Raw genomic sequence first — 27,114 nt, forward strand, 5'->3', positions numbered from 1 at the left:
ACCGGGAACAAATTAAATTTTGGCATATTTGCCCTGACAAAATGAAATTGGAACGACTGAATAAATCCAGAGAAACAAAGCAGACCAGACAGGCACAAGCTCACTCAGCACTTCACACTTTCAAAGACACACACACATTGTTTCCAGTTTTTGTGCTAAAGTTAGCGGGCTGCGGGTGATAGTTATATTTATACTCAGTGGTGTTGATTTTTGCATTTATCTTCTTAGCGATACTGTGAAAAAGCATATTTTCTGAAATGTTCTTAACTAGGCCCTTTACCTTAACCATCAGTCTAACACTGCACCTGAGGTTCAATATTACATCTGGCTCAGTGAACACCATTTACCAAAAAGTGTCTAACTTGTATGTACTGGTTTTGCTAACTTGTGTTGGTACCCCTTTGTGAACACACCAGATTTGATTTCACTTGCCCCATACTGCCAGCCTTCATGTCTGCTGATCAGGATGGTACTGGGACCTCATTGCTCTTCAGAAATATGAGGATGAAAGCATATTAGCAAGAGTTTATAAAAGATAAATATCCTGAACACCCGGGTCAACTCTCTCCTACATTAAGCTTCATCACTGCATCAGCTTTGGTTCTACAGCAGCAGCATGTTTCCACTTATATAACAACACAATCCAGGTTTTTTCTTGACTGACGAAATCAGCAGTCTGCCTCTCACACTGTTAATAGAGATTCTATTATTATAACGACATAATGTGTGTGTGTCTGTCTGTGTGTGTGTCTGTGTAAATCTGATGTCAGGGTACCATGACACCGACAAGACACCAAGCCCACTCTGTTTCCTCCTCTCTAACTCAGGGTCAATTGCTGCCATTCTAGTCTCTGACTTGCAGCCATTTATCTCCTTTCTCCATCTCACAGCCACTCTGTGTCTCTCCCCCTGCTCTCTCTGTAAATATATTACTAGTCCTTTGTGTGTTTGCTCCGCTTATTGATCGTCTAGAGTCCAGGTGTCTGATGTTTCAGAGAGACATAATCTGAGCTCATCCCTCAAACATGACTGATATTTGCCTTAGTGCCAGTCTACAGTATGCTTACAGGTAATGACAAACTGACAGCCGAGATAAAGTCTAACTGCAAAACGATACCAGAGAGTGAACATGCTCAGCCCTACCTTTCCATTCCAAAAGCTTGTTGTACAGACTTGCTGCAGTGAATAACAAAATCCTGGTTATGGACTTGTAGACTTTGGACTTTCTCTACATTGTATGATGACCTCACAGTTACAAATAAAAAAGAAAAAATAAAGGACAAAGACAGTTGTTAACCAGTAATGGACAAATACAATACAATAAATACAAAAATAAATGAATAAATATACAAATGAGAAAACAAGCACACTCATAAATGGTAAATATTCAGTAGTTATTAAGCGATTATTATTTTAACAGGCTTTATAAGATTTGTTAACTTTTTGACAGTTTTATTGTTGAATATTATTTTAAAAATCCAACAGTGCTTGGTATAATTCTATTGTAAAGTTTCAATAATGTATTTCACATAACAAAAACCAGGACAAATAATATTCAGTGGAACTTGTCTCCTTGATCTCCTGCTACAGATAAAGTACCCAGTCTTGGGACATTGTCACATAAACATCTCTTGTTTAAAATTGCAGGTCATGGCTACACCTTATTCTAGATAAGGTCTATACATTGGGGTCCACAAAAAAAGGATAATTTTCAAATACAAAATTGTACTTAAAGGTGCAAAGATTTTAAACATCAAAGTCGAGTTTATAGGGCTTGGTGAGTACTACTGCCCTGTTGTTGTCTTAAGCAGCTGGGGCTTAAGACAACAAGTTTGAAAATGAAAGAAACCTGTGGGTGTGTAGTTAGAAAGAAGTGAGCTGATCAGACCTCTGGCGGTACTGCATCGATTTTGATGTCCATTGTGAGTCTTACAATGTAATAGGACTGCAACATAATAATCAAAATGAAACCTCATCATGACAATCCGGAAATTTCATATCCTTAAGCCTGGAGTTAAGCTGAAATTTTATGTATTCTGGATGAATTTCTCCTTAATCAAGCCCTGAATATGTTAACTCTCATTCATCAAGAATGTTTTAACACTTTTCTTTTTTTCGTGCGTCACTTAAGAGCTGATGTGACTGTTGTATCTGATTAAGTCTCTGTTAACAACGCCCTTCTTCTCTTTAACAACTTCTCTTTCTCCTGCAACATCTTCCAAGACAGCATAAAAGTGTTACTGAGAGCTCACATTGCTGTGTTACTGTTACTTTGAAACTTCCCTCTGCCCCCTGACACTTGACATTTCAATCTACATCAGAGCAATAACGCTGCACACCTCTCGCTGACCGCTGGCTCAGAAGCCAAGAGGACAGAGGGCAGTTAAACTGATTTATCTTACATTGACCTCCACTCTGTGCCTCTCTGTGTGTCCTTAGCCTTGGACATCTCATTAACTTCACTTTAAGAGGGATATTATTATTCCACAGTATAAAGCTGTGTCCTCAGTGGCTGTAACACTACATCAGCTGAGGCACTATGAGGGGGATGTAAGAGAAAAGGACATAGAGGGAGATAGAGGACAGAGACACAAAGAAAAAGATGGCTGAGGAAGAACAAAGAGATTACAGAAAGCTGGGGGAACTTACACAACACTTTCAAATTTTGGTGGAGGGTGGAGGAGCTTTGGCAAACCGTGCTCGGAGGGTGGGAGCGCACTCAGCCAAAATCTGACACTAGAAATAGTAACACTCACAGGCTGCAATTAAAACAAGCATCTCAAGCGCTGCAAGTCGAGGACTTTTAAGAGTCAGAGGAAAGATGCTCTTTAGCTGGAGGCTGAGGTGTCAGAGGGAGCAAACACAACATGGTTGGAAAAACAGACTGAGAAATGTTGTTAAATAAACTCTCAAGTTTCAGTGTTAAGGAGCAAATTCTCTACATCTAATGAACTTGATGTCACACACATTTTTTAATAGTTTGGTGGTAGTACAGCAAAATTCAAACTGTGTTTATTTTGTAGTAATTCTGAGGAGCAACTGCACCACTCATCATTTGTCCTCATACTATACTTTAAAGTTAACATTACCTCCATTTTTGTGGCTTGCTTTGAGTCAAAAACTCTGTTTGCATTAACTTGTGGACAAATTTTCTGGCAATTTAAATTTTTTTTTTTTTTGTTAGATTTGTATTGATTTTCACATCCTCTACGTGGATAGAACTGCAAGGCATCACTTCAGGCTGCTTGTGTCAAATGGGTTTAATGTACAAACAAGAGGTGCTTTAAGTGCACTGGGATCAGTTGTTTATGATCCCAGGACACAATCACTGCTCAGGTTTCCTCCTACAGTCAAAAGACACACATGTTAGGCTAATTGGAGACTGTAAAATTGCCCATAGGTATATTTTTAAGTGTGAATTGTTGTCTATGTATCAGATGCCATGCATGAATGGATTATCTCCTTTAATGTTATTTATTTTGTTATATTAGTGATACTGGAGCTGTAAATATAGATTACACATTGATTTTTAAGATGCAGATTGAACCACTTATCTCATTAATATTAAACTTACAAAATGACATTTTTGTGCTGTAGTTCAGCTTTTTCTAATGAAGCTAAAAAGTAAGAGGATATAATGTTATTGCTCTTCCAAAGGAACAATATACATTTTGACAACTACAGAGAACTGCATCGAGGAGCAAAAGCTGACCTTGTGTTTGTGTAAGGCCGATGAATGTGTATTTTTATGCTAGTGTCATACTCCCAAAGGCGTCTGGCTCACATGGGTTTGTAAGACATTACTCACAGCACATACAGAAGCAGGAGAAAACAGAGGGAAAGCAAGCAAACCTATGCAGAAATGAAATATATGACATGTCCCCATAGCAAGAATGATGTTGCCATATATGTCACCTATAGGGGGGTATATTACAACACATATCGCATATATACATCCTCGGGATATATGAACATATAAGTATGAAACACCAATAGTAAAATTTGTATAAAAATATATATGATGAAATTTTATATGGTATAGCATGTTGCAAGCATATATGTTAACAATATATATTTAATTTATAGATACAAGTGTATTAAAACAACATACATATAAAAGTTCTATATGCTTATATATGTTTTTCTTATACCTATCTAATAGGTTTTATATATAAACTTAACATATAGGTTTTTATTTGATATGTACATATATTTCATGTATGGAAATTCAGTATATGTACATACGTTGCATTTGCATATGAGAACACATGGTACTGTGACTATACAGTATGTGTCAAAATAAATACATAAGTGTTAACTCAAATTAACATACAGTACGCTCATGCACTGATAATAAGCTTTTGACAAAAACAGACCTAAGTTGGTTTTTACACCTAGTACGTAGTGTAGTATTCATTCATCTGTCATGTCAAATACTTCATCATGAAAAAATGGAGAGTAGAATCTGAACTCATCTAAATCACATGGTGAAACTTTCTGTCGTCCTCTGGGACTGACTGGATGTATCCAGTTTCCACAGCTGAGTCTAACGAAATACTATAACGCAGATTCAGCCCATTCAACTACTCTCTCCCCCATGGGGACCATGATGATAGGTATCTAACCTGCACCTAATGAGAGGGGAAATGACAGTTTGGAAGCGATAAGCTGTGCCTACAGTAGTTATCACACTACAAAACAGAATCGGTGTGTGAATTCACTATCTAGTACTGTAAACTGCCCTTATCTGGAAGCTATCTGATACGATACATCAGTCACTGTGGGAAAGAGGTGTTGACGGCAGAAACAAATTAGAAATTGACAAGGTTAACATGGGAAAATAACAAACAACATTGTCTCACTGTCACAAAGATTTATTTCCCAATACGACACTACTGTAATGTTAATTAAACAAGTATTCTTACAGGTTTTAATACCTCTTCCTCTCCAAAGGCTGTGTTTCATTTGATCAACCTCACACTCTGCTGGGAGTAGCAGAGTGTAAAGGCCACTGATGCTTCTGCAGAAGCAGCTATCATCGCTGACTTCTGACCTTTCATTACGAAATCTATCAAGAACAGTCTCATCGATCAAAATAATGAGAAGCAATGCTGCACAAGGCCAACAAACAACACTACAAACTAAAACAAATAATGCAATTATTTAATGGAAAATGTGAATTCAATCTTGTTTCTAAATATAGAATGCATTTGTGTCTTCCCTTCCTGCATTAGAGGAATGTGCTCATGAGGAAACAAAGGTTCAATACCCATTATGATCTGATGGCTATTACCTAATCTATCATCATTACTGAACCTACTACTGTACACCGCTGCTGAGCATGCCCACACAAACACACAAATCCTTAACACCAACCAAGCAAAGACAAACACACACAAACAATGTATATTACAATTCCCTGGTGGAATTGTGCTATGGTTCATTTAGGGGGGTGGGTAAAGTGCAATATGGGATAATGTGTAATGCAGGATCAAGGTAATATCACACAGAGACTACATGTGTGTCAGTGTGTGTGCATTAATATGGGCTCTGCAAGTGGGCTAGAATTAACCCCATGGAAATCAACAGGAAACGTCTCAGTCAGCGAACACAAAAGCTCCCACAGCAGAGGGGGAGGAAGGGGAGGAGGAGGACAATAAGTAGGGAAACTGATAAACTGTGACAGAAACATAAAATATATTAGTCTGTCAGTTACCAGTCACAGCAGAAGCAGAACAAGCTCTTCTCACCACAGGGGAGAAATAAAAAAGCCATCAAACACTTTATGATGCAAAAAACTGACTAAAACAGAAATAAGACAAACAGGATATGAGAAAGAAGAAGCAATTTTTTTTTCTTATAAAAAAAAAATAAAAAAGATCACACTGGCCTTTTATGTGAAAAACATTTTCAATACAACAATGAACTGGTGTAGATCTTAAAGTGCATTATGTTTTGCATTGAAACGTCATTGTGCAATTAGGTTTGATGACACACTCCAGTGCAAGCTGAAGCACAGAAATGTCGGAATCACAGACCATTACAACACCAGTCACAGAGAGAGAGAGAGAGAGAGAGAGAGAGAGAGAGAGAGAGAGAGAGAGAGAGAAAGGGGGGGGGACTATACACACTGTATAGTTCACCCTATAGTTTACCCTATTTTCTACAATTTAAATTCATACATAACACATTAGGTTTTGTGTCAAGTCAGTGTGCCACTTTGATCCAGATTGAAATATCCAGCTAACTATCCTCTACAGGTTTTTGGCTTTTACTGAATTATTCTGATGACTATTAAATCGATTGCCATGAAATTTGGCACAGACATTCATTGGGACTACAGGATAAACCCTAATGCCTTTGGTGATCCCCTGACTTTTTGTGTAGTGCCATCAGCAGGTCAAAGCTTTCACTTATGTTGTGAAATACCTCAGCATATACCAGATGGCTTGACAAATTTGGCACAGACATTGATGGTTCCCAAACAACTCATCAAAATTATCCCCTAACGTCTTGTTTCAACAACTGTAGGATGGATTGGCATGAAATTCACATTCCTCTCAGGATGAATTGTAATAACTTTGGTTATACTCCAACATGACCTGACACCATCATGTCATAATGCAATTCGTCCAATGCTTTGGCTTATGACCAAATACCAGCTAAACTAATGGAGGAAACTGAGGAAAGGAAAGGACTAGGAAAGGTCAAAGGATCACCAAAGTTATGACAATTCATCCTGAGGGCAACATGAATGTGTTCACTAAATTTCATGGCAATCCATCCTAGTTTATTGAGATATTTCAGTCTGGACCAAAGTGGTAAACAAAGTGGTAAAGATGCTATACAAATAACCTCGATGTCGCGTAACTTTTTAAGTATCAAAGCCGGACCCTGGCATCCTCTATGTCTATTCCTCTGTTCACATCGACCCCTGTGCTCAGTCCTTTTCCTTTTGCCAAGGTTCCTTTTTGCCTGTCTGCCCTGCCCATCTAGTCACCTGTTCCACAATCACCTGGGCCTCTCTCCTCACTCACACCTATGTTCCTGTTCATGCCCCAGTGTGTTTTTCCTGTGAACCTCATAAGCGTGTGTTTCATCCTGTTATCTCAGCGAGCCCGTGCTCCCGTCTGTCTGCTCATTTATCCATCTACCTGTAAGCCTGTGTTTTCACCATTGAAACTATTTTGCTGAATCTGCCTGCATGTGAGTCTGCATTTGGGTGCACCCTGCCTGCGCTGATAACAGCAAACCATGACACTAAACATCACCATGAAAACACTAATCATGTGTTAGTTGCCAGCAGCGGATATTGTAAGGAAAAGTAATGAGAAACACTGACAGTGAACTTTCTGCAAACACGTTTAATATAAACACGTCTGTGTTGTGCTTTTTTAAAATTTTCTTTCTCACAATTTTTATTGTGTACTGCAATCCTGGTCGTTTTGCTGTAATGTTGATAAAAATGCAATCTGAACAGCATTATGTTTCCAAACTAAATGTCAATGCAGCTTAGTTGTATATGAATTTAATTTATAGGAGAAAGAGTTGCACACACATAGACGCACACATTCACACACACCTTAGGAAGTGTTGTTCAGGAGAGTTTTCTGGATGAGGCTATTCAGACGACTTGAGTTCCTGTCAGTGCCACAATGCAACACTGGCAGACAGCAAAGAACATACTGACCTCAGTGTAATGAATGACTCTGACATCTACATCAGCTGATGACTAATGTGCATTTATCAGGGAGACATGCACACAAGCATGCACACTGAGCATTGATTTCAGTCACAAAGGAGATAGCTTGTGGAAAAATGTAATCTTAAATGCAGCAACTTGCCTCATTGCTGCTCCGCTCTGTGTCATACGCACACCTCAGCTAGTTAAAGGGCTCGTCTGATACCTGCTGCTGCAAGCACATCGCTGCCTTTTCAGGGAGGTGGGAGGTTGGGAATCAGGGAGAGGAAAAGGGATGGTATGGTGTTACTAGTATGAGTAACATCCCCCTCATGAGAGCAGGGGTCTAGATCAATGCCCCGACATAAATGAAAGCAGAAGAGGTGTGAGAGAACACAGATGGGGGGTAGGAAAACAGGAGGAAAGATGGATTGTAGTATCCAGCACAGACTGAACAAAAGCAAAAAAAAAAAGGAGACTGGCTGAGAAGGGTGAAGGAAAGAGGGCAAAACTGGCAGACGGAGCCAACAGCAGGTGAAGAGGTAAAGACAGGGCTAAAGAGGAATGGACAGGAAGCAGAAAAGTGGAGAAAAATGGACAAACAAGGATGTAAGAGATTTCATGGTGAGAGCATAAGAACTCAAAAGGAGAGAGAGGACTGATTGGTGGAGGGTATGGCTCTCAACGTCTTCAAGATCCCCCGACTTTTATTGCTTTTCTGACAAACTGTTCTTTATTTCCAATTTCTTTTTAAGGATGGAGTAATTTTTCATCCTTTTGTTGGGTGGAATGTGCCCCTATCATCAGGCTTTTTTTCTGCTGGCATATAAATAAGTGACTTTTGGCTTTATTCTCTTTCTTCCTTCCTTTAAAAGCTTCTCTGATGTATTACTGAGTCATTTCTGAATAAAACATTAATGTTATCATTAAGGAGGGTTGGAGGGAGTATAAGCGTGCATGTCACAAATAAATCCAGTAGAAGTAGAAAGGGTGCCAATACATTTAACGGCTATAGCAGAATAAATGCCGGCCACAAATAGTATCAACATTGGGCTTGATATGATGGCACATAGGTTCTAGTCTCAAGTCTCTTGAATTGTCCTGGAGGGATGAACAGGATTTCCCTCATTTGCTGTGTTGTTGATGCTGGTGGAGAGCACTGTGTTCACCCTGTTGCTCTAAATTCTCTCATAGGTGTTCATCTGGGCTGAGATCTGGAGCCGGTTTCACAAAGACGGGCTTTGGCTATTCATTCTAGCAGAACATTTTGCCTTCTGGACGAATTCAACAGTTTCAAAGAAATTTTACTGGGATAAAAATCAGCAAAGGGTGTAACTGTATAAAAAATGTCTAGAAGTGGAGTACAGACCTGCAGCAGGGCTGAGATGTAGCCTCTGCTAACTTGCTCAGGACAGATGTCTTTGACAAATTAAAATGACTGATGACAATGTTGTATTTTCAACAGGTGACTCTGCTCTGTTTCAATAACTTGGTAGCAAACCAGAAATTATGAGCTGTTCTGTTTGGTGCCACTGGCCAACAGGAGTCACTAATCGTTACCTTGGAAACATGGCTCTAAATTTGGAGCCTGGGGGTCGGTGGCTAATTTTTTGGGATAGAATACATCAGTTTTTATTTTCGTTGTATCAGACTAATCTAAATTAAAGGAGCTAAGTTTTGAGATTGCTGCAAAGCCAATATTAGCATTCACAGTTGTTTACTTACCAGTCTTGCAAGTTCAGCATGAAACTTCATCCCTTTACTCACCAACAGCTGTCTCCAGCAGTGGAGAGCAGCGCAGGTATTGACGACTGTCTTGCCTCGATTTCTATCACTTCTTTTCTTCTACTGAAGTTAGCATGCTAACCAGCTAGCTCAGCGTGGGTGGCTCATGTGAGTCACAACATTCAATGACCCTTTGTTCCACATATGGAAGATTTGCATTCATCATGTTTCTCCACTCATTAAGCCCTTTTCAGCCTATTGGTTCCAGGAACTATGAAACCAGAGGAACTAAACCCAGGTACTAAACTTGGAACTTAAAGCCTCTTTAGTGTAATCCTGTGCTCATTTCCCCTGAATCTGAAGAACTGTGAAGATGATGGATGATAGATTAAAATGGCTGTTTTTTGTATTTACCATTGCCTAACTCTGATGTTTCAGTTCAGTGTATTGAATTAATAAAAAACAGAAATGCAGAGGTAGAAAAGGACACTGAATACGAGAGCATCTGTGTCCTCCAACTTACACAAACTTAGTGTTTTATTGTTTTAGATCTCTGTTTTAGTATACAACTGTCATGAAGTAGTAGTAGTACTTCCAGTTCAGTGTAGGTTAAGATGAGTTTCTCAAAAGGTTCTTTGTCCCCTGTTAAAGTTTTTTCCCTTATTCATTCATTCTCTCATTAATTCATTTTATTTATTAATTCATCTATTCATTCCTTTATAATCTAATGAAGCCAGCGAAAAACTCCACTTGAACTCCTTAGATACTCAAGCCCTATCATTATGAAAACAGTATTTTTGGAGTGGTAAGGCTTGTAAAGGTTTGGTTATGTTGAACATTTCATCCTGAGAGAATTAAACAAGAAGAAACAAAAAAGACAGACAGCCTTACTCTCATCGGGGTTAGGTGAGGCGAGGATGGCGCTGTGCTTCCTCTTCACCTCTTCAACCTTCTCTGCCAGAGATTCGATAAAACCCCGGATTTCTTCCACCTGTGATGAGAGAGAGAGAGAGAGAGAGAGAGAGAGAGAGATCGCAAAAGATGCTTTGAATGGGCTCAGTATACTGAGGAAGGATGAGTGTGATTAGTGTGATTTTGATAGAAGCTGATCTGAAGATGTTATTATCATACCAGAGGCAGAATGAAGAGGCTGAGTGAAGCAGGTTTACGTAAAAGTACACAGATGAATTTATCTGTGACTTTACAAACACTGAAACACTCTTATGTATACGTGTGTTTTAAAGCAAGCATTGTTCTACTTTTGATACTCAACCTGTGATGTACAGCGGAAAAGAAAAAGTAAATGAACTTTTTGGGATTACCTGCATTTATGACTACATTTGTCTGATAATATGGTCAGATCTTCATCTAAATTACAATAATGAACAAACACAATCGAGTTTAACTAATAACACACAAATCATAGCATCGTTCTTGTCTGTATTGAAAACATCATTCAAGCATTCATAGAGTAGGTTAGAAAAAGTATGTGAATGAAAATGAAACCACAAAAGCTGATTGGAGACAGCGGTTAGCAAACCTGGAGTTGAATCAATGAACCCAGATTGGAGGTGTGTGTTAGAGCTTCTTTGATTTATAAAAAAACACTCAAACATTTTGAGTTTGCTATTCACCTTACAAAAAAAAAGATCTCAGAAGACTTAAGCTCAAGTATCATATTAAGAGTTTGGATATTCATCAATCCACAGTCAGACAAACTGAGTGGGTGCCCAGCTGACTCCAAAACCACAATGGAGATGCTGTGGAATGACCTGATGAGAGCCGTTCACAGCAGACATTTTAAAACATGGCTGAGCTGAAGCAGTTCTGTAGGAACTATATTTGATCGTTGAATATCTGATTACAAAATCATGTGCATTAATCTGAGTCTCTGCTCTGCTCGGGGGGCTTCCCACTAGATTCTGGAGCCTGGCTGACGGCAGGGATTTGCTCTTGTTCATCGACAACAGCATTAGTGAGGTCGGGCTCTGATGTTGGGCGATAATGCCTGGCTCACAGCTGGTGTTCCATTTCATCTCAAAGATGTTGGATGGAGTTGAGGTCAGGGCTCTGTGCAGTACAATTTTTTCTGCACCAAACTCAGAAAATCATTTCTTTATGGACCTTGCATTGTGCATGGGGGAATCTTCACGTTGAAACAGGAATGAGCGTTCCCTCAACCATTTTAACAAAGTTGGAAGAGCACTGCTTTCCAAACTATTATTGTGTGCTTTAGCATTAAGATGAGATGTAACTTTGGTACTTTAGTATCTCTTAATACTAAGAAATCATCTAACAACAGAAAACACACATCAAAATCACTTCATCACTTGTTTCTTGTATAATCAAGCTTATTCTGCAGAAATACAACAGGCCAATAAATATCTCCCAAAATGCAGAGCTATTCTTTTAACCACAATGTTAAATGCATTAAAGGAAACAGATCCTGGAAGTGCATCATATGCATATCCTCCTTTGAACTCCACACTTCACCGCATCATCTGTCCCCAAGATCCAGGTTCGACATTCTACCCGGTCACCTCCCTCCTCATCCCCGCTGCCTCGTCACCAGCTGTGTTGCCTGTGGCTCAGGTAACATCTGGACGAGCAGCAGGTCACATCTGCCAGTGACTTCATCAATCTCTACTTTCATCTCAGTCTGTCATCTACCCCTGATCACTTTCTCCTCCTCTACGCCTGCTTCAATAAAGGCCAGCTCCAGCCTGTTCTCCATTCATTCTTCTCTAAGATACATTCATGGTCATTCCCCCAAGTGCATCTTTGGTTTGACTCTTCCATTCCTCTGAAACTTCTCACAGCTCCGCTCTCTCTCTGTTCCTCCATCCATAGATTCCTGAGCTTTCCTCCTATTGGCCTGGGTCATTATTCTCTCATTATCTCTTTAATTAGCTGCTGATTGGATCTGTTTTTTAATAACAGCTTAATTTGCTCTGGAGGACCACTGGGGAGAGACCAGGCAATACAGGACGCACAGTGACGTCAGTGCAGACTTAAACAAATGCAAGACAGACAGGTGGAGAGAGATCACAATGTTAAAAAGTAGCTTGAAGTAAAGTGAGCTGGGAGAGAAAGAGACGGTAATTGAGCAGGAGATGAAACCACTTTAAGCTCTCTCGGTTTAGAGATCATGTGTTATATGGTGTGTCTCTCAGCTCTCATAAAACATCAGGCAAATTTTATTGGTGTGGGAGAAGAACCAATATCAGAAACTGCTGAGAAGCTCACACACACACATGCAAAAATAAATAAACATAAACACTTGCAGGATCACTTTACTCATTTTAGAACTTTTCTTTGTGAACTTGACCTGCTGGCAGACATGACATTTGTCACTTCTCCCTGTATCTCATACAAATAACCTGTCAACAAATGTCCTGTCAACCATCCAAGTAATCACAGTGGAGTTGCAAACATGGAGTTTCCAGTTTGCACTTTTCCTTCCTTAGTCATTATTCTGGTATAAAAGTCTAATTTTGATCTGGCAGGGAGAATAATTAGAAGCTTGAGGCCACAGCGAGTCTGTCTTGCTGTTGCTCACTTCACTCTTGCATCATCAGGTGAAGGATTTTGGGTGCATGAAATGAGCCTTGCTACACAATATAAGAAGAGTATTGACAAATGTAATGGTGCTTATATGCATGTCATAGTGTGACAAATGCATAAAAATAAGGTTAAAAATCTTCTTATTGACTTTATGAATTGTACGAAGTGAACAAGTTGTTTATGATGGTTTTTAAAAATGCTATTAAAATGACCCTAATTTATTATAATCAACACAACTTTATGGTAGATCAGTTTAAGACTTAATGACAGAAAATCCAAATTGATCTTAATTCAAAATATAGGTCTGATCTGATTTATCACTTGATAAAGATGGATGCAAACAAACATTTTACCAGCGTCATGAAAAATAACTTTTAAAAGATTTTAAAGATTTAATTGTTGTCTAGTGTTTGTCCTCTATGTAAAACTATCAATCAATCTGAGAGAAAGAGCAGGTTTCAGTCTTGTGTTATTTAAACATCCACAATATATAGCTTAGTTCATGACCACATAAGACTGAAGCCTTAACTAAGCATCACATTATGCAGACACATGCACACACTTCTATCAAGGTTGCGACACATACAACATATGGTACAGATTCGTTCTTACACTGAAAGTGTGGTGCTAAACAGCCCACATCAAATGTCATACCTGCTGTTAAACGGCATAGCAGAAGGCGAAGACTTCATTACAGTTACCATCTGTACCGCTTCCTGTCAGTACCGATACAGCATGTACACGGCGGAAGACTTCATCATTATGAAAAATGTGTGGATTCTGCTTTGACATTGCTTTGCTAGTATAATGAGCAGGGAGAAATAAACTATAAGACAATCTTCATAAAATGTCACCTGAATGTAAACTTTTGGCTGGACCGCAACAGTGGGGGCAGCTCCATAATGTGGAATGTCTCTGACTGACTGAGTGATGATATTTCCACCACTGGTTGGAGTTTCTGGTGCAAACAGGTTATATCAGATATTTACCAACTTAGCACACTGTTGCTACTGGGTATAAACTTGGAACTTAACTGGACCGTGTATGGATGCTGACCGGGGATCTAGGGCTACACCTCTTGTTATGGGCAGTCTACCGAGCCGCTCTAGTTTCCCAGCTGCTCGGGAACTGCAGGGAAGCAGAGGAGCAGTTCCAATACACTGAGCACCGCCTCTATTATGGCAAATAAACTACTTTTATTACATTATTATTGCTAAAGGAGACAGAGAAATAACTATAAACAAGACACACTGAGCAGACAGAGCAGGAAAGAGGGAGAAAGAGAGAGAAGTCATCAGAAATTAGGCTTTGTACAGCAATGACCAATTCTACAAATCAAACAGAGATCAAACAATTTTCAGATCTTCATGTCTACAACAATGTTTCAAAATTACTAATAAAGCATATATAACCTACAAAAAATTAATGTAAACACTTGAATTGTTCATTCAGCCCCCTTTTCCAAGATTTGTAGACCACGTTGATTTCTACTTTTGGTCTGGGAGGTTCTGGATGACAATGGAAATCTATGGCACAGAAGCAGGAGCTGCTTAAGGGTGAGAGACAGCCTGAAAAGTTCATGTCTTGTGAAAAAGGATAAATTTATCGTTGGTGTAGGTTTATTCATGGAAACTTTTGACAATGACAATAATCCTTTAATTGCCAGATTTTATTTATAATAATTACAATGAGGTTTTTTTCTATAGCACATCAAAATCAGAGATTACAAAGTGCTTAACAGGGGCAAAATGAAAAACAATATTCATGTTACATATGAATTTTACACATAAACCACCCTGCACACACATAAATACTTGAATAAAGTTTTAATAACAACTTCCAATAAAAAAAAAAGCATTGCCAGGAGCATTATGAAGAGAATAAGCAATTTTAAAGAGGTAAAGGCAGGTAAAGATTAAAGCGCATGGGCAATTACAAATACTCAAACACACAGATCGATACCAGACGCAGTGTAGTACATGATACTTTAACACATTATGTAGCAAAAGCAGAAACAGACACAAATGTTCACACAAATGCCACAAACTCATTATAAAATCAATAGTCACTCTCTGAGGGTTATGTTTATGGTGTGAGTGAAAGACAAGGGGCTGCAGCTGTCTCTCCACTGTCGGCTTCCCCTGCAGATCACCACTGAAAGCTTAATTAACGCATCCAGTCAGGGTTAGAGCCTGATTACACCTTCACTCCCTCTGCTCCCTTAATCTGCTCCCCTCACTATCTACATCTCCTTCTGTCACATGTTATTAGCTGGTGGTCTCAAACTGTTCTCTGCTGATCTCCCTGTCCCCCAATTTGACTCAGACTCCACTTTCTTAACTTTCTCATTTGAGACAGATGTAACAGACTAAAAAAAACCGGACGCTTCATTATCTACATGTGGATATAGGTAGTCTGTCAGAGCCGAGAAGCAGCAGGAGAACAGAAATAAAAGGAAGTGTTCCCGCAGTGCTATATAAAACATCCCATAATTACAGTGTTTTAAGTGTAATTTTCAAATTCTACCCTTTATCACTTCTGTCTTGATAGTCACCCTACTTTGTCACCCCCTCTTTTTGGATATTAATGGACAGGATATTGAGACACAGCAATGGGCTGCAGAGTGTCCAGTTTGCTGATACTCGGGTAACATCTCTTCTATTTACATATCGGACAGATCAGAATTGGACTTTGAACTCTCACATGCATTGCCACGGTCAAAATGAAGATCTGCCACGTTGATCTGACAATATGCTTCTCTCCAGATAAATGGTGGACTGCTTGGTCCAGGTGATGCCAGATCAGCTGCCCCATGTGGATGAGTTTGGGTCTCTTGTGGTCAAGAGATGGCATTAAGAACTGACCACTGCTCAGGCAGAGAAACTTTCATCAAGGACATGAACATTTATAGAAAATGTTTGAGACAGCTTTACTCTCAGTCCACAGTGCTTGTTAGACGGTTGGTCAGCACGTCTCACAAATTCATAGACAGACCACAAACCATGCAGCCCCTTCACATTTAGCTTTGGCCGAAAAAGCTCTGCTCTTTGATGGAGTTCTCAAATAATCCAAACCGTAACAAGAATCCTAATAAAAGGATAATAAAACACATAAAGATTAGATCTCAGTAAAATTAACAATACCAAAAATTTAGGGTGGTGGAGGAAGCTTCAGGAGCTACTGCAGCAACCTGCGTTGGCTGCACACCAACAGTACGTGAAATGCAGTTGGACATGACTAGTCAGCTGGTGGCCAGTGAGCTTATCAATGAGTCACTGAGTGTGAAGCATGAATGAAGCAGCTGATGCCAATCAGTTAATACAGGAGCAGCTTCAGTGCTCTGCTGGCACTGATGCTATGTTACAATCTAGGGACCATGCTGGTGATAAGCTGGTCAGTCTTCCTTACCCTCAACCCTCAGCTGTGGTTACAAGCTCTGGATTGTGTGACGGTCCCCGCCTAATTGGCCTTGCAGTTGCCGTGGACAAGTTACTGCTTGTGTGTTCTTGAAGGTAACAGAGGGAGGTGATCATGAGAGCCAGATTTGGAGCACCTGGGCTGCGTGCTCCCACAGCTTAAAAGCACGGGTCAACATCGCTCTACCCTCTCTCTCACTCACCTTAATTCATCCCCGCCAGCATTGGTCCATTTTCTTTTGTTTGGTTTATGTCTTTATCTTTACTTCACACCACTCCACAATTTATGTTCAAACATGCACATTTACATCACATGATGTGACTGACACACCCCATATTTGTATTGGTTTCTTCAGTTTATTCATTTCTTTGTAATAAATATTCAGACTAACTGTCTACTAATTTGTTTCTCCTTAGGACCAGTAACATCAGATAACATTACTGACCGTTACATAGCACCATTCTCTACAAGATGCTTCTGTTTATCAACAGCAGTGATATAGGCCAAGTGGCTGAACCATCTCTGAATAAGAGACATTTTAGGCAGTGGAGGGAACTGTTTTATTAATCAGGAGATAGATGCTACAGTGGCTGCCTGTAGGTTGTTGTATAATATTTTGAATTAAAACAGTAATTAGTCCAGTAATTTCTCCATCTTTCACATTGTCATTTTCTTTGATGAATAATGTAATACATTTTGTCATAAGGTCTCATTTTAAATGTTACTTTTTATTTTTTGTTTGTTTTTTGTTTTTGTCATAAAAATAGGTCTTTAAGAAATACTGTATTTGTAATCAGAGTTTTGTTGGCAAAACCAACACTGGGTTCAGGCAGATCTCAGAATCAAGCCAAAGAAAAACAAATTTTAGACCCTCAAATCCATGGCTACAACACAAAAGAAACATTAGATAAAATATTATTATACGCAGATGATATTCTATTGTACATTGTGAAACCACAAGGCACAATAACCTATTTGGTACATTTTCAGGATATCGTATTAACTGGAATAAAATTATATTGATGCCAGTCCACTCTATCCCTCTTAACACTTTCCATTTAAGATATCGACAAAGAAATGTACTCTTCTCTTTTACAGGTCAACATCCAACTTCCTACCTAGTAGATGAATCAAAGAGCAAAATCCAATTCTGGAAAATCTCCTTACTTGGCAGAGTGAATTCAATAAAGATGATCTTCTTACCTCAGATATTATACCTTATTCAAAACATCCCTATGTTGCTGACTAAGTCATTTTTAAGAGGCTAGAATCAATAATAATGTCTTTTCTATGGAATTACAAGACCAATGTGATTAGGAGAAAACAACTTCACAAAAAGAGCAGGAAGAGTGCCACCCTCATTCATTAGGTGAGATACTTCTAGCTCCCACACCAACTGATAAGTCAATCTACAACTACAACCCTATCATACATAACCTGACATGTATATAGAAACAAATTAAAGCCCATTTCTCATTGCATGGGGATATTTAGGCAGCTGTGTTTGTTTGGTTTGCACCACAACCTCCATTAGGATAACTGACTTGAAAATTGATGGATCATTGGATAATGCAACGCTGAAAACATTTACATTAAGCTGGGTTATATTAGATTGCGTGACCATTCAGTCAGGATACTCATTCTAGGTGTTAATTGTTCCAAAATTTAAGGCACATTCTGGTTTAGCAGTGTGACTCCTGCTCCTATGATACTCCCAAATACGTCTGCACAAGTGTGACAGACTTGTCTCTAAGGTGCCAGGCAGAGTGTGAGATACACTACAGTGAAATTTACATGAAGTCAGACTGAATGGGGAAATCTAAATGCTAATGCAGGAGGAAGTGGAGGTAGTCAAACTGCTGAGAGGCAAGCGGTGGTTGTAGCTGCGTGAAAGCAGCACTGAGCGAAATGAATGACTGCCATGTCTATTTATGTGCTGCCCAGTTGCTTGAAGTAGTGGTTGTGGTCATATATGATTGAAGGTGTATGGCACACATGAATTTGAAATTACTTCTATTCCTGTCTGAACAACTACTGTCAAACCCCTATATTTTATACAGTATTTCCATAATACACCTGATGTTGTCTGTCTTTATTTTTCGTACGTTGCCATGGTTGTTGAGACCATCCCCCTTGATCTATACAATGTTTTTGAGTGATGCACCTGCAGCTCAGTTACAAATGATTTAGCCACTTTGATTGATATACACAGGTGTTTTAAAAAGATGAAGGGACTGGCTGATGAAACATAAGTAATATAGCAGTGACAGAAAAAGAGATGTGATAAATGATGATAAATATGGATTATATAGAAGATGTAAAGTCTCCCTCAGCCCTCTTCTGATTTAAACTGCCTATTACTTCTAACCTACTCACTGTGGGAGACGTATGTAGTGGGCCCATTAAAAAGGCATTACAGAGGCCGCTTTACTCACAGAGAAAGATGTCACAGAGTCAAGTCAGCCTGGCCCCATATGACTGATGATTCACAGCAGGTCTCCATCTCTCTGGGGAAGAGATGGCAACCCCGCCCCCCTCCCCACCTCACCTCTGAGAGCCATGATGATGTTCAGTTTGTGCTCCCAGCACAAGTGCACAGCATGTACAGGAAAATGCACTCCTGAATGCATGAATAGATGCAGTTGTACACAGTCATGATGCATACAGAGTATCTGTCATGCACAAGAGGAGAAACTCAGGAGAAATAAGTGAAATCACCGATGTTATTCAGAGCCGGACAAACAAGGAGAACATTGTTGTGTTGTTGAATCGATAAAGTCGTTTTGATATGAAATAAAAATACATAATGATCCATGCCACACCAGCACAACATCAACAGCTATAAATCATATCAATGCTCCCCAGGGAAGAGAAATGGCATGAGATTGATTGCAGTGCTCTGAAAAACCAACACGATTAGATTCAATATCGAGAGAGGAATGATATCCAGGCAGGCTGTAGTGTAGCAAATGACCTGGACTTTAATCTAAGATGGCAAGTTATTAGCCTACTATGAATCTGTTAATGTGTGAATGGGAATAATAGGGACTGACAGAGAACGAGAGACAAAGAAGGAAAGATAGGGACTGTGGAATAAACAAACCTGCTCAAAGAATTCGTCCATAAAGCCTTTCTCCATCCCCACAGCGACTTCATCCTCCTCCTCTGTCGTCTCCTTCCCCTGGACAAACAAATATACAATTAGGAATTATATGAAACAGCTAAAAGATAAAAAAGTAATGAACATTTCCACTGAAGTTACTTAAGGCACATTTGCACTAAAATAACACTGGTTATTGTTTTTTTTTTTTTGGTTTTTTTTTTTTTTTGGATAGTTCAAGGTTAACTGAAACAGTATTAACACTCTCCCCAACCTCTCCACCCATCAACTGATTAGAAACATGGAGCACTTAACAACACTTGTAATTAAACCCACAGGTCGAGTGATTAGCAATTTATTATTGAATTAGGACCTAGAGGCAAAGAAAACCTTGATTTTTACACTCTTATACCTATACAGACACACAAACACACACACGGTCACAAAAAAGACTAAATAGGCATTTAAAGCCTGTTTGATGAGGAGGAAAAAGCTGCCAACATCCAAGAATAAAACTTTCAACTGGTTCATCCTATGAAGTTAAAACGTCTCAAAGTTTTTAGCATTTTGCCAATGATTCATTAAGAAATATGTGCTCTAATCACATATTAGCCATTACTCTGCATTAGCAGGGATCTAATGTGGCTTCATAACATTTGTCTTTCCACTGTCAAACTAATTCAATTCCCTATTAGCAGCCTGTGACTTCCATTTTCTTATCAGCACTGTGGAGTAGTTTTCATCTTTTTCTGGCTGAAACAGCTTAAAAATTCCCAACAGCAGGAAGACAATCTTATATATTACATATTACATATGACAAGGACTTTCCCAGCTATGTAAATCAAAATTATGATTTTATATACTGTATTCCTGCCTCTCAACAAGAGGTAGCTCAAATCTCAAGCCACCCTCAGCCTCCCCAACTCTACATGTCCATGTGGCGCACTGTGGATCACAGGAATAGTGTTAGGCTGAGTTGTGTATCGGTGTAGTGGCCTCAGTCAAAATTAAAGGTCACACGATGCTCTGAGGCTCAGACAGACCTCTTACTGCAAACCTCCTTTGGAAAGGAAACGGCTGTAAAGCTAAGAAGACGATTTCCTGAGTGCCACCACATTTTAAAACAACTCTCTTAACAATTAGGCCCAATTAATATTTTAAAACCACCAAGAGTCGCATTAAGATTTTCATGCCATCCATGTGTGTGGGCAGTCGGCCAGGTTCATCCAGACAGAGACACTTATGCGCTTGCAATGCATTATACCATCAGGAGAAACTTTCCCATCATGTGAGTTGGGTGAGCAATTGACGCAATTGACTGCTGCTGATTCCTCTTCAAGTGTTTTCCACGAAGGCTCCAGACAAGTGAGAGGTCCATCAGCAGGTAAGTGAGATCTGTGTCTGTGCTGGTAATATTACTGTTAACAGATCGCACTGCATGCACATCTGTGTTCTGCAGAGGCTCTGTGGAGCTGAGTGTGAACACTGTTTTTATTCTTAAGTTTCTTAGTGTACATTCGACCCAGCAAACACAGACGCAGAAAGCAACAAAGACAGGAATACCGAATGGGAATTTCATCTGTTCATACAATACGATGAACAAAACTAGGCCATCTCTACAATGCTATATGTTACATAAGGAAAAGCACATGTATAGATAATGTAATTGGTGATGGCTGGATATAATTGAGCTGCATCAGTTTCAGGTTCCTGGTATTGTTCTGGCTCTGGCTCACTGTCACACTGTCACACTTACCGTGACACTCAGATACAGCGGAGCCATCATGTAATAATAATGTTATTAGTAACACCTGTGCTTTTCCTACCATGACAACTGAAAACGCCTGCTGTGTAAAAGGTCTACTGAACACAAGTACGAAAAAGACAGGAGTCAACCCACAATTGAAAAGAGATTAAGAGTCTTATAAACATCTGAAAACAACCAAGTCTCTGTGAGGAAGTATAAGTATTTTATTTTATCCAAAACTGACCAGAATCTAACATTAAACAATCCAAAAATAAAGTTCCTTTCTTTGATTTTAATGTTCCACAACACGACTTTTGTCGAATGGAACCTGTGAATAACACTGAACTGCATTACTCTGTGTGTGGTGTTTACCAAAAACAATAATGGATACGAGCTGATGCATGTGTGTTCGTGTTTTCTCAGACACAAAGTCATTCTGTGGAGTGTTAGCATGTGATGTGCCGACACAGAGGGGGAGGACAGACTTCAGCGAGAGATGGCAAGGCAACTGGCACAAATCGAAGTGAGAGGAATGCAGAGCCACTGTGATCACACTAATATTATGTGAACCCACTCAAACTATATTTAATCCGACAGAAACTTGATTGTTTTATGCTCTCTGTATCAAGAGTTTATATTTATTATTACTAATATTCATCAGACAACTCCTGGAAAGTGTTTAATGTGCTGAACTGTCATGACAGATATAACACCCAGTATGATAGATGTCATTTTTTTCTTGGCGTGTGTGTGTCTCATTGGAACATATTTACATATTTTTTTAGGCATATTGGAACAAAACTGGTATTAATAAATAAAAGTGTGGTAATGAGGTACATTTGAGGAAATGCAGACAATTAGAAGTAGAGAGAAAAGAGGCAGCAGCAGCAGGAGGCAGAGGAGGAGGAGGAGGAGGAGGAGGAAGACAAGCAGGGAATCAGAATAAGTCCCCAGAGCACCCGTAGTGCGTTCAGACTCTACAGAGAGATGCTGTATCTCCTGCAGAGAGAGGAGGGCTTTGGTCTGATTTTACTTTGAGTGGTCAGGAGGGGAGAAGACTGAGCAGTGCACCCCAAACCTCTGACTCCCACCCAGATCTGAAGTTCCCACTGAGCTGCTGAGCTGCCGGGAGAGGCCTTTAGTGCTGCACTCTTGACTCAGCCTGCAGTGTTGGACTTAGGTGTCCACACACAGCAGATGCTCTGAGCCAGACACATAAACACACATGCACACTACAGCTGACATGCTGATAATATATAACAGACAGTAAACACACAGAGAGAATAAGGCCTACGCAAGCTGGTCCCCATTACCCCATGCACTCTGCCTCTGGGGCCAACACTCAGGTGAAACACCCCAGCAGGAGTAGTGGCCTGATTAAGCTGTTTATTAGATTAGGGAGTTGTTCTGGGCACCACGCCAGCAGGGAGTCGCTCTATAAAGACAAAGCTCCTGCACATCCACAGTAAACAGGAGAAGGAGGAAATATAGTCCGAGAGTGAGGGACCAAGAGATAAACCAGACATCTAGTGAGCACACTGGGAAACGGAGGAGGAGAACAAGAGCAACACAACAGTTACTGAAAGCTGTGAAAGAGTAATAACATGTGCTATAACAGGACACAGAGTGTGTGTCTTGATGTATAAGTAGTCAAATGGAGAGGGTCGGAATAAAATATATTTGCAAGTCTTATGCATTAAGACCCTGTTCGCTCTTTTTACCTGAGAATACAGGAGATGAGAGCAGTGAGAGACAGTTGAAGTAGAGATGGAAACCCATGTGGGCAGTACTTTATTGTCTTTTTGTGTTTCCATATTAAAGCAGACCTGTTTCCCGCATCTTTGCATTACACTCAGTTAAAGCAGTTTCCTGCAGTCGCATTAGAAATGACTCATAAAACCCTGTCAGCTGCACTGAGACCATAACCAGATTTATTATCATTATATAGCCACGTAACATTCATTATGGATGTGTGCTCGCTCTTATACACACAAACACAGACTTGGATTATTTATTCATGTTAAGCAGACAAATACAAAGATATGATAAACAATAAAAACTGACTTTTTTTTTTTTGCTCCACTTGCAAAGTCTTACTGCTCATATGTAAATCCACTGAGAAGATGTGAGGAGGAGAGTGTCCAAGTGATGTTTCAGACTTGGGTCAGAGGTTCAGTACACACACACACACACACACACACAATTATTCTTCTCCTGTATTCTTTTAACCCCTAACCCTTGCTTTATGCAGTGTTCATGTTTCCAGTAATTACCATCATTACCAGTTTCTGACTTGTAAATGGTTCTTGTATCAACAAAGTCATGTACACTTTTTTCAGATAATGTGACTTTTACCATCTCTTTGAGCCCATGCAGTTAAAACCTAGTTCTAACCTTACAGGGTCAGTCTGCCAAAATGAAAAAAAAAAACAAACTTAGTTTCTCACTAGAGATAGCACGTTTCTGCTGCCACCTCAAAACCATGGAAGAAAATGAGACTTCATTCATGGCGCTCATAGAAATAAAACATTAGATTCAGAAAATTTCACAACATTTTATTCCAGAGTCAGATCTCGCAGTCAACACTTTTCATAGACAACATCATAAACAGCAAGGTTTATGAATGATGCAAAGTGAGTAGAGTTGTTGTTTCTGGAAAGACATGGCGCTGTTTCATTTTTTAAATATAATTCTTTGATGCAAGGATGCAGCACATTTCCATATACGTCCATTGTATTTGAGTAGTGACACAACTGTCAGGGACAGATATCCCAACAAATGGGCAAATCAGATCAAAACTAGAAGTATATGTGTGAACCGATCCATTAGGGTTAGAATCGGGCTAGCGTTAGTGGTTGGAGAATGTATTATGTCAGTTACAGCCTTTCTAATGTTAGAAGACAAATATCTTTCTCTAGATCTTTCTGTATGTTGAGATACTGCCACAGGCGTCGAAAACAAAACAGGCCAACCAATGTCCTCACATTTCAAAGACGTCCTCACTCTCACTATCTAAGACTCAAACTGGTCCTCACAAAGATACACATACAACAGCACACATACACACAACCCCACTTATAATAATAGCCATGGACATGCCATCACCTGCTCCCATGATAAAGCCCTCAGGACATTCAACACCTACACACCAAGAGATCTACAGCATGCGGGAAACAGCTGGCAGCACAATCCCAGTGAAAAATTAATTTTCACTTACATTTCAGCAAGAAGGCTCATACCCAGTCTTGTTAGTAATGCAGGGGTTCAACTGATCACCAGAACAATCAACACAAGAGTCAAGAGTATGAATTGCGATATTTCTTGGACCACAGAATGATTATGTAACTCAGCAAGGATTTAATCTTCTGTTTTGTTGTCAGAGAAAGATGACAAACGCTACACAGCAAAACCACAAACCAACACACCAACCCCTCTGACTGATTGCCCCCGTGGTCAGCTGACTGAATGACTGTCAGAGTGAATGACCGGCTGATGGCAGTGCAGGGATATCGAGACAGGATAATTACACATCCAGGGCGCAGTGTGGGTGACGAGGGGACACAGGAAGTGATGAACTGAGCCAAAAGACAACCAGCCAAATGTAAAACTCATTCACTTCCTTTCACATTACTATTCCCTCTCCTCACTGGCAACAACATCAGGAGCAGTGCTCGAAGAAAATCAACAAGTCTCCATCTTTGATTAAGAGCATTAGCATGAATTTCAGTCGATGCTTTTCCAGCTGGAAGAAGGATAATGTCTAATAATATAAAGCACTTTATACACAATTATACACGGCTAACTGCTAATTCCCTTTTATTGCTGATCTCCATTGAAGGCAATTACACAGATTTAATTGTTACTCTTTATGGGGCCACATAATCAGGTTGGCAGTTTTGGCTCCATCAGCACATCTGTTGTAACCATGATTCTTTCCCTGTTATTTTTCCTTAGACTTTTTATATGAGATTTTCTATTTGATTTTGTCCAAATAAACATACGTCTGGTTTCTCAAGCACAGATGCTTAGCATAACAGTGAAAAACAGATCTGTCCGAGGTTAACAAGATGGTTTTCATCAGCCTTGCCCGTGGAGACCAGGGTTCCGCAGATTCACGAAGAAGAATGTGGGTGGGAGAAGAGACGAAGCACTGCCACCACAGCGGCTCAGAGTCAAAGTGTGTGCATGTGCAGCAATTTCCTTTGCCTAACAATCCTCCTCAATGTCCTCCCCCTTTAATCATCTTCCTTTTTCTGCCTCGTTCTCCCTGTCTGTCATTCACTCGCCTCCTTCTCTCTCGCTCTCCTCCCCCCAGATTTCAGCATCACTACAGAATCCTTACAACGGCAGGCCCACACAACTTGGACTCAGTTACCTTTGTCTCTCTCTTCCTAGTCATGCCATCTCACGATCCTTCCTCGAGACCACGTCAGCATTCATTTAACCAACCAAATCCACACTTTAGATGTTTTTATATTGTGTTTATATTACCTTCTCCTCAGAAAAAATATCTAATTCACATGTGTGTTTTTATATATATGAATGACAAGTAGCTTAAACTTGATCTTGAGCTTCCTCATTCAGCCTCTTCTTCCTCAGCTCATTTTATCCCGGATTTGATCTCTCTTTCCATTTTCCTCTCTCAGTCTTTCATCCTACTCCGCCCTCTGCCTCCCTCACATCTATCTGACCTTTAACAGGGGATTCATCAAAGTGATGCCATTTAAACACGACTAAATACAAATTTACAAACTGCCAGACTACGAAAGGTTAAATAATGACTTAGAATGTGATAATAACACGTCTTTCCTCAAATCAATGAAAATCAATTTCAGGACAGAATCCAAATGTCTGCAGTTGCCAGCTCTCACAGAGATAACTCTTTCTGTTACAGGGACTCAGATAGGATGATTGACCTTTTAGACTAAATAGTGGATGCTTACTTCCAATTTGGCTTATTAGCACATAATTTGCCAATAGATATGATTATATAAATTACACGCTGTTGTGGATGTTCATACACAAACTTGTCGGCCCTGGGCATGCGTATAGGCAGCAGCGGGTGGTCGGCCAGTGTTCAGCATTGCAGGAGTGGGTGAGAAAATGTCATAGAGCTTCAATTGAACTTTAATGACAGATCACAGGCAAGGAAAAGAGATGTGCTGTCACCGCGTATGCCTTTTCCCACCCCCAGCCTCAGCCGCTTATTCCCCTGTGGGATATACACCGAGCGCCTCACTGTGTAACCCGCTGACCAAGAAGGATCATCATCATGACAGCACCAATGCACCACTAACACAATTACGTTGTAGATATGGGGGGAATGTAACAGAGAGTGAGAGGAATGTTAAGGAAAGGCAGGATGTGTCGAAAAAGAATCACGGCAGTAGAGAAGAAAGACAGGAAGAGAAAAGCCAACGAAAAAATCAGTGAACAAAGGTGGAAAGAGGCAGAGACAAAATATAAAAAAAAAAAAAAAAAAAAAAAAAATATATATATATATATATATATATATATATATATATATAACTTGCTGCCAATTAATAAATAATTGATTTATTGATTAATAATAATTGTAGTGTTAGACATAGCAAAATCCTTTTCAGAGAAAGAAGCGTTAAAAAGAGATTGTCCTCCCAAGACAAACAACAGCATCAAACATCTCAGCTTTAGGACTTATCTGTCCAAATGATGTTGTCCTGCTGAGCTGTCCTGTTGAAGCGTTTATGTATGTCATTCTGCAGGGCAACCGATGCCAAATAATGTATTTTGTTGTTTACTTGGGAGGACTTGTTAGTTAACATTTAGCCTCAAACTGGCAAGATTTAGCATATTATTATTCTGCAAGATTATCACTAAACAGAGAGAGCTACCTAGGGC

The 27,114-nt window shown here is 39.7% G+C and overlaps 1 protein-coding gene across 4 annotated transcripts in view; it reads right to left on the reverse strand.

The window, feature by feature from the left end:
- stx1a (syntaxin 1A (brain)) overlaps positions 1 to 27,114 on the reverse strand; it is a 62,427-nt gene that overhangs the window by 29,180 nt on the left and 6,133 nt on the right. For all 4 annotated transcript variants that reach the window (XM_071496834.1, XM_071496831.1, XM_071496832.1 and 1 more), the window contains exons 2-3: positions 19,491 to 19,568; positions 10,298 to 10,397 (exon numbers count right to left, since the gene is read on the reverse strand). In XM_071496834.1, the coding sequence (XP_071352935.1) occupies positions 10,298 to 10,397; positions 19,491 to 19,568 (178 nt within the window). The remainder of the gene's footprint in view (positions 1 to 10,297; positions 10,398 to 19,490; positions 19,569 to 27,114) is intronic.

Source organism: Trachinotus anak, unplaced genomic scaffold (assembly GCF_046630095.1).
Source record: "Trachinotus anak isolate AG129_WGS33_773 ecotype Australia unplaced genomic scaffold, CSIRO_AGI_Tana_v1 ptg000014l, whole genome shotgun sequence".
In the NCBI taxonomy this organism is placed as follows: Eukaryota; Metazoa; Chordata; class Actinopteri; order Carangiformes; family Carangidae; genus Trachinotus; species Trachinotus anak.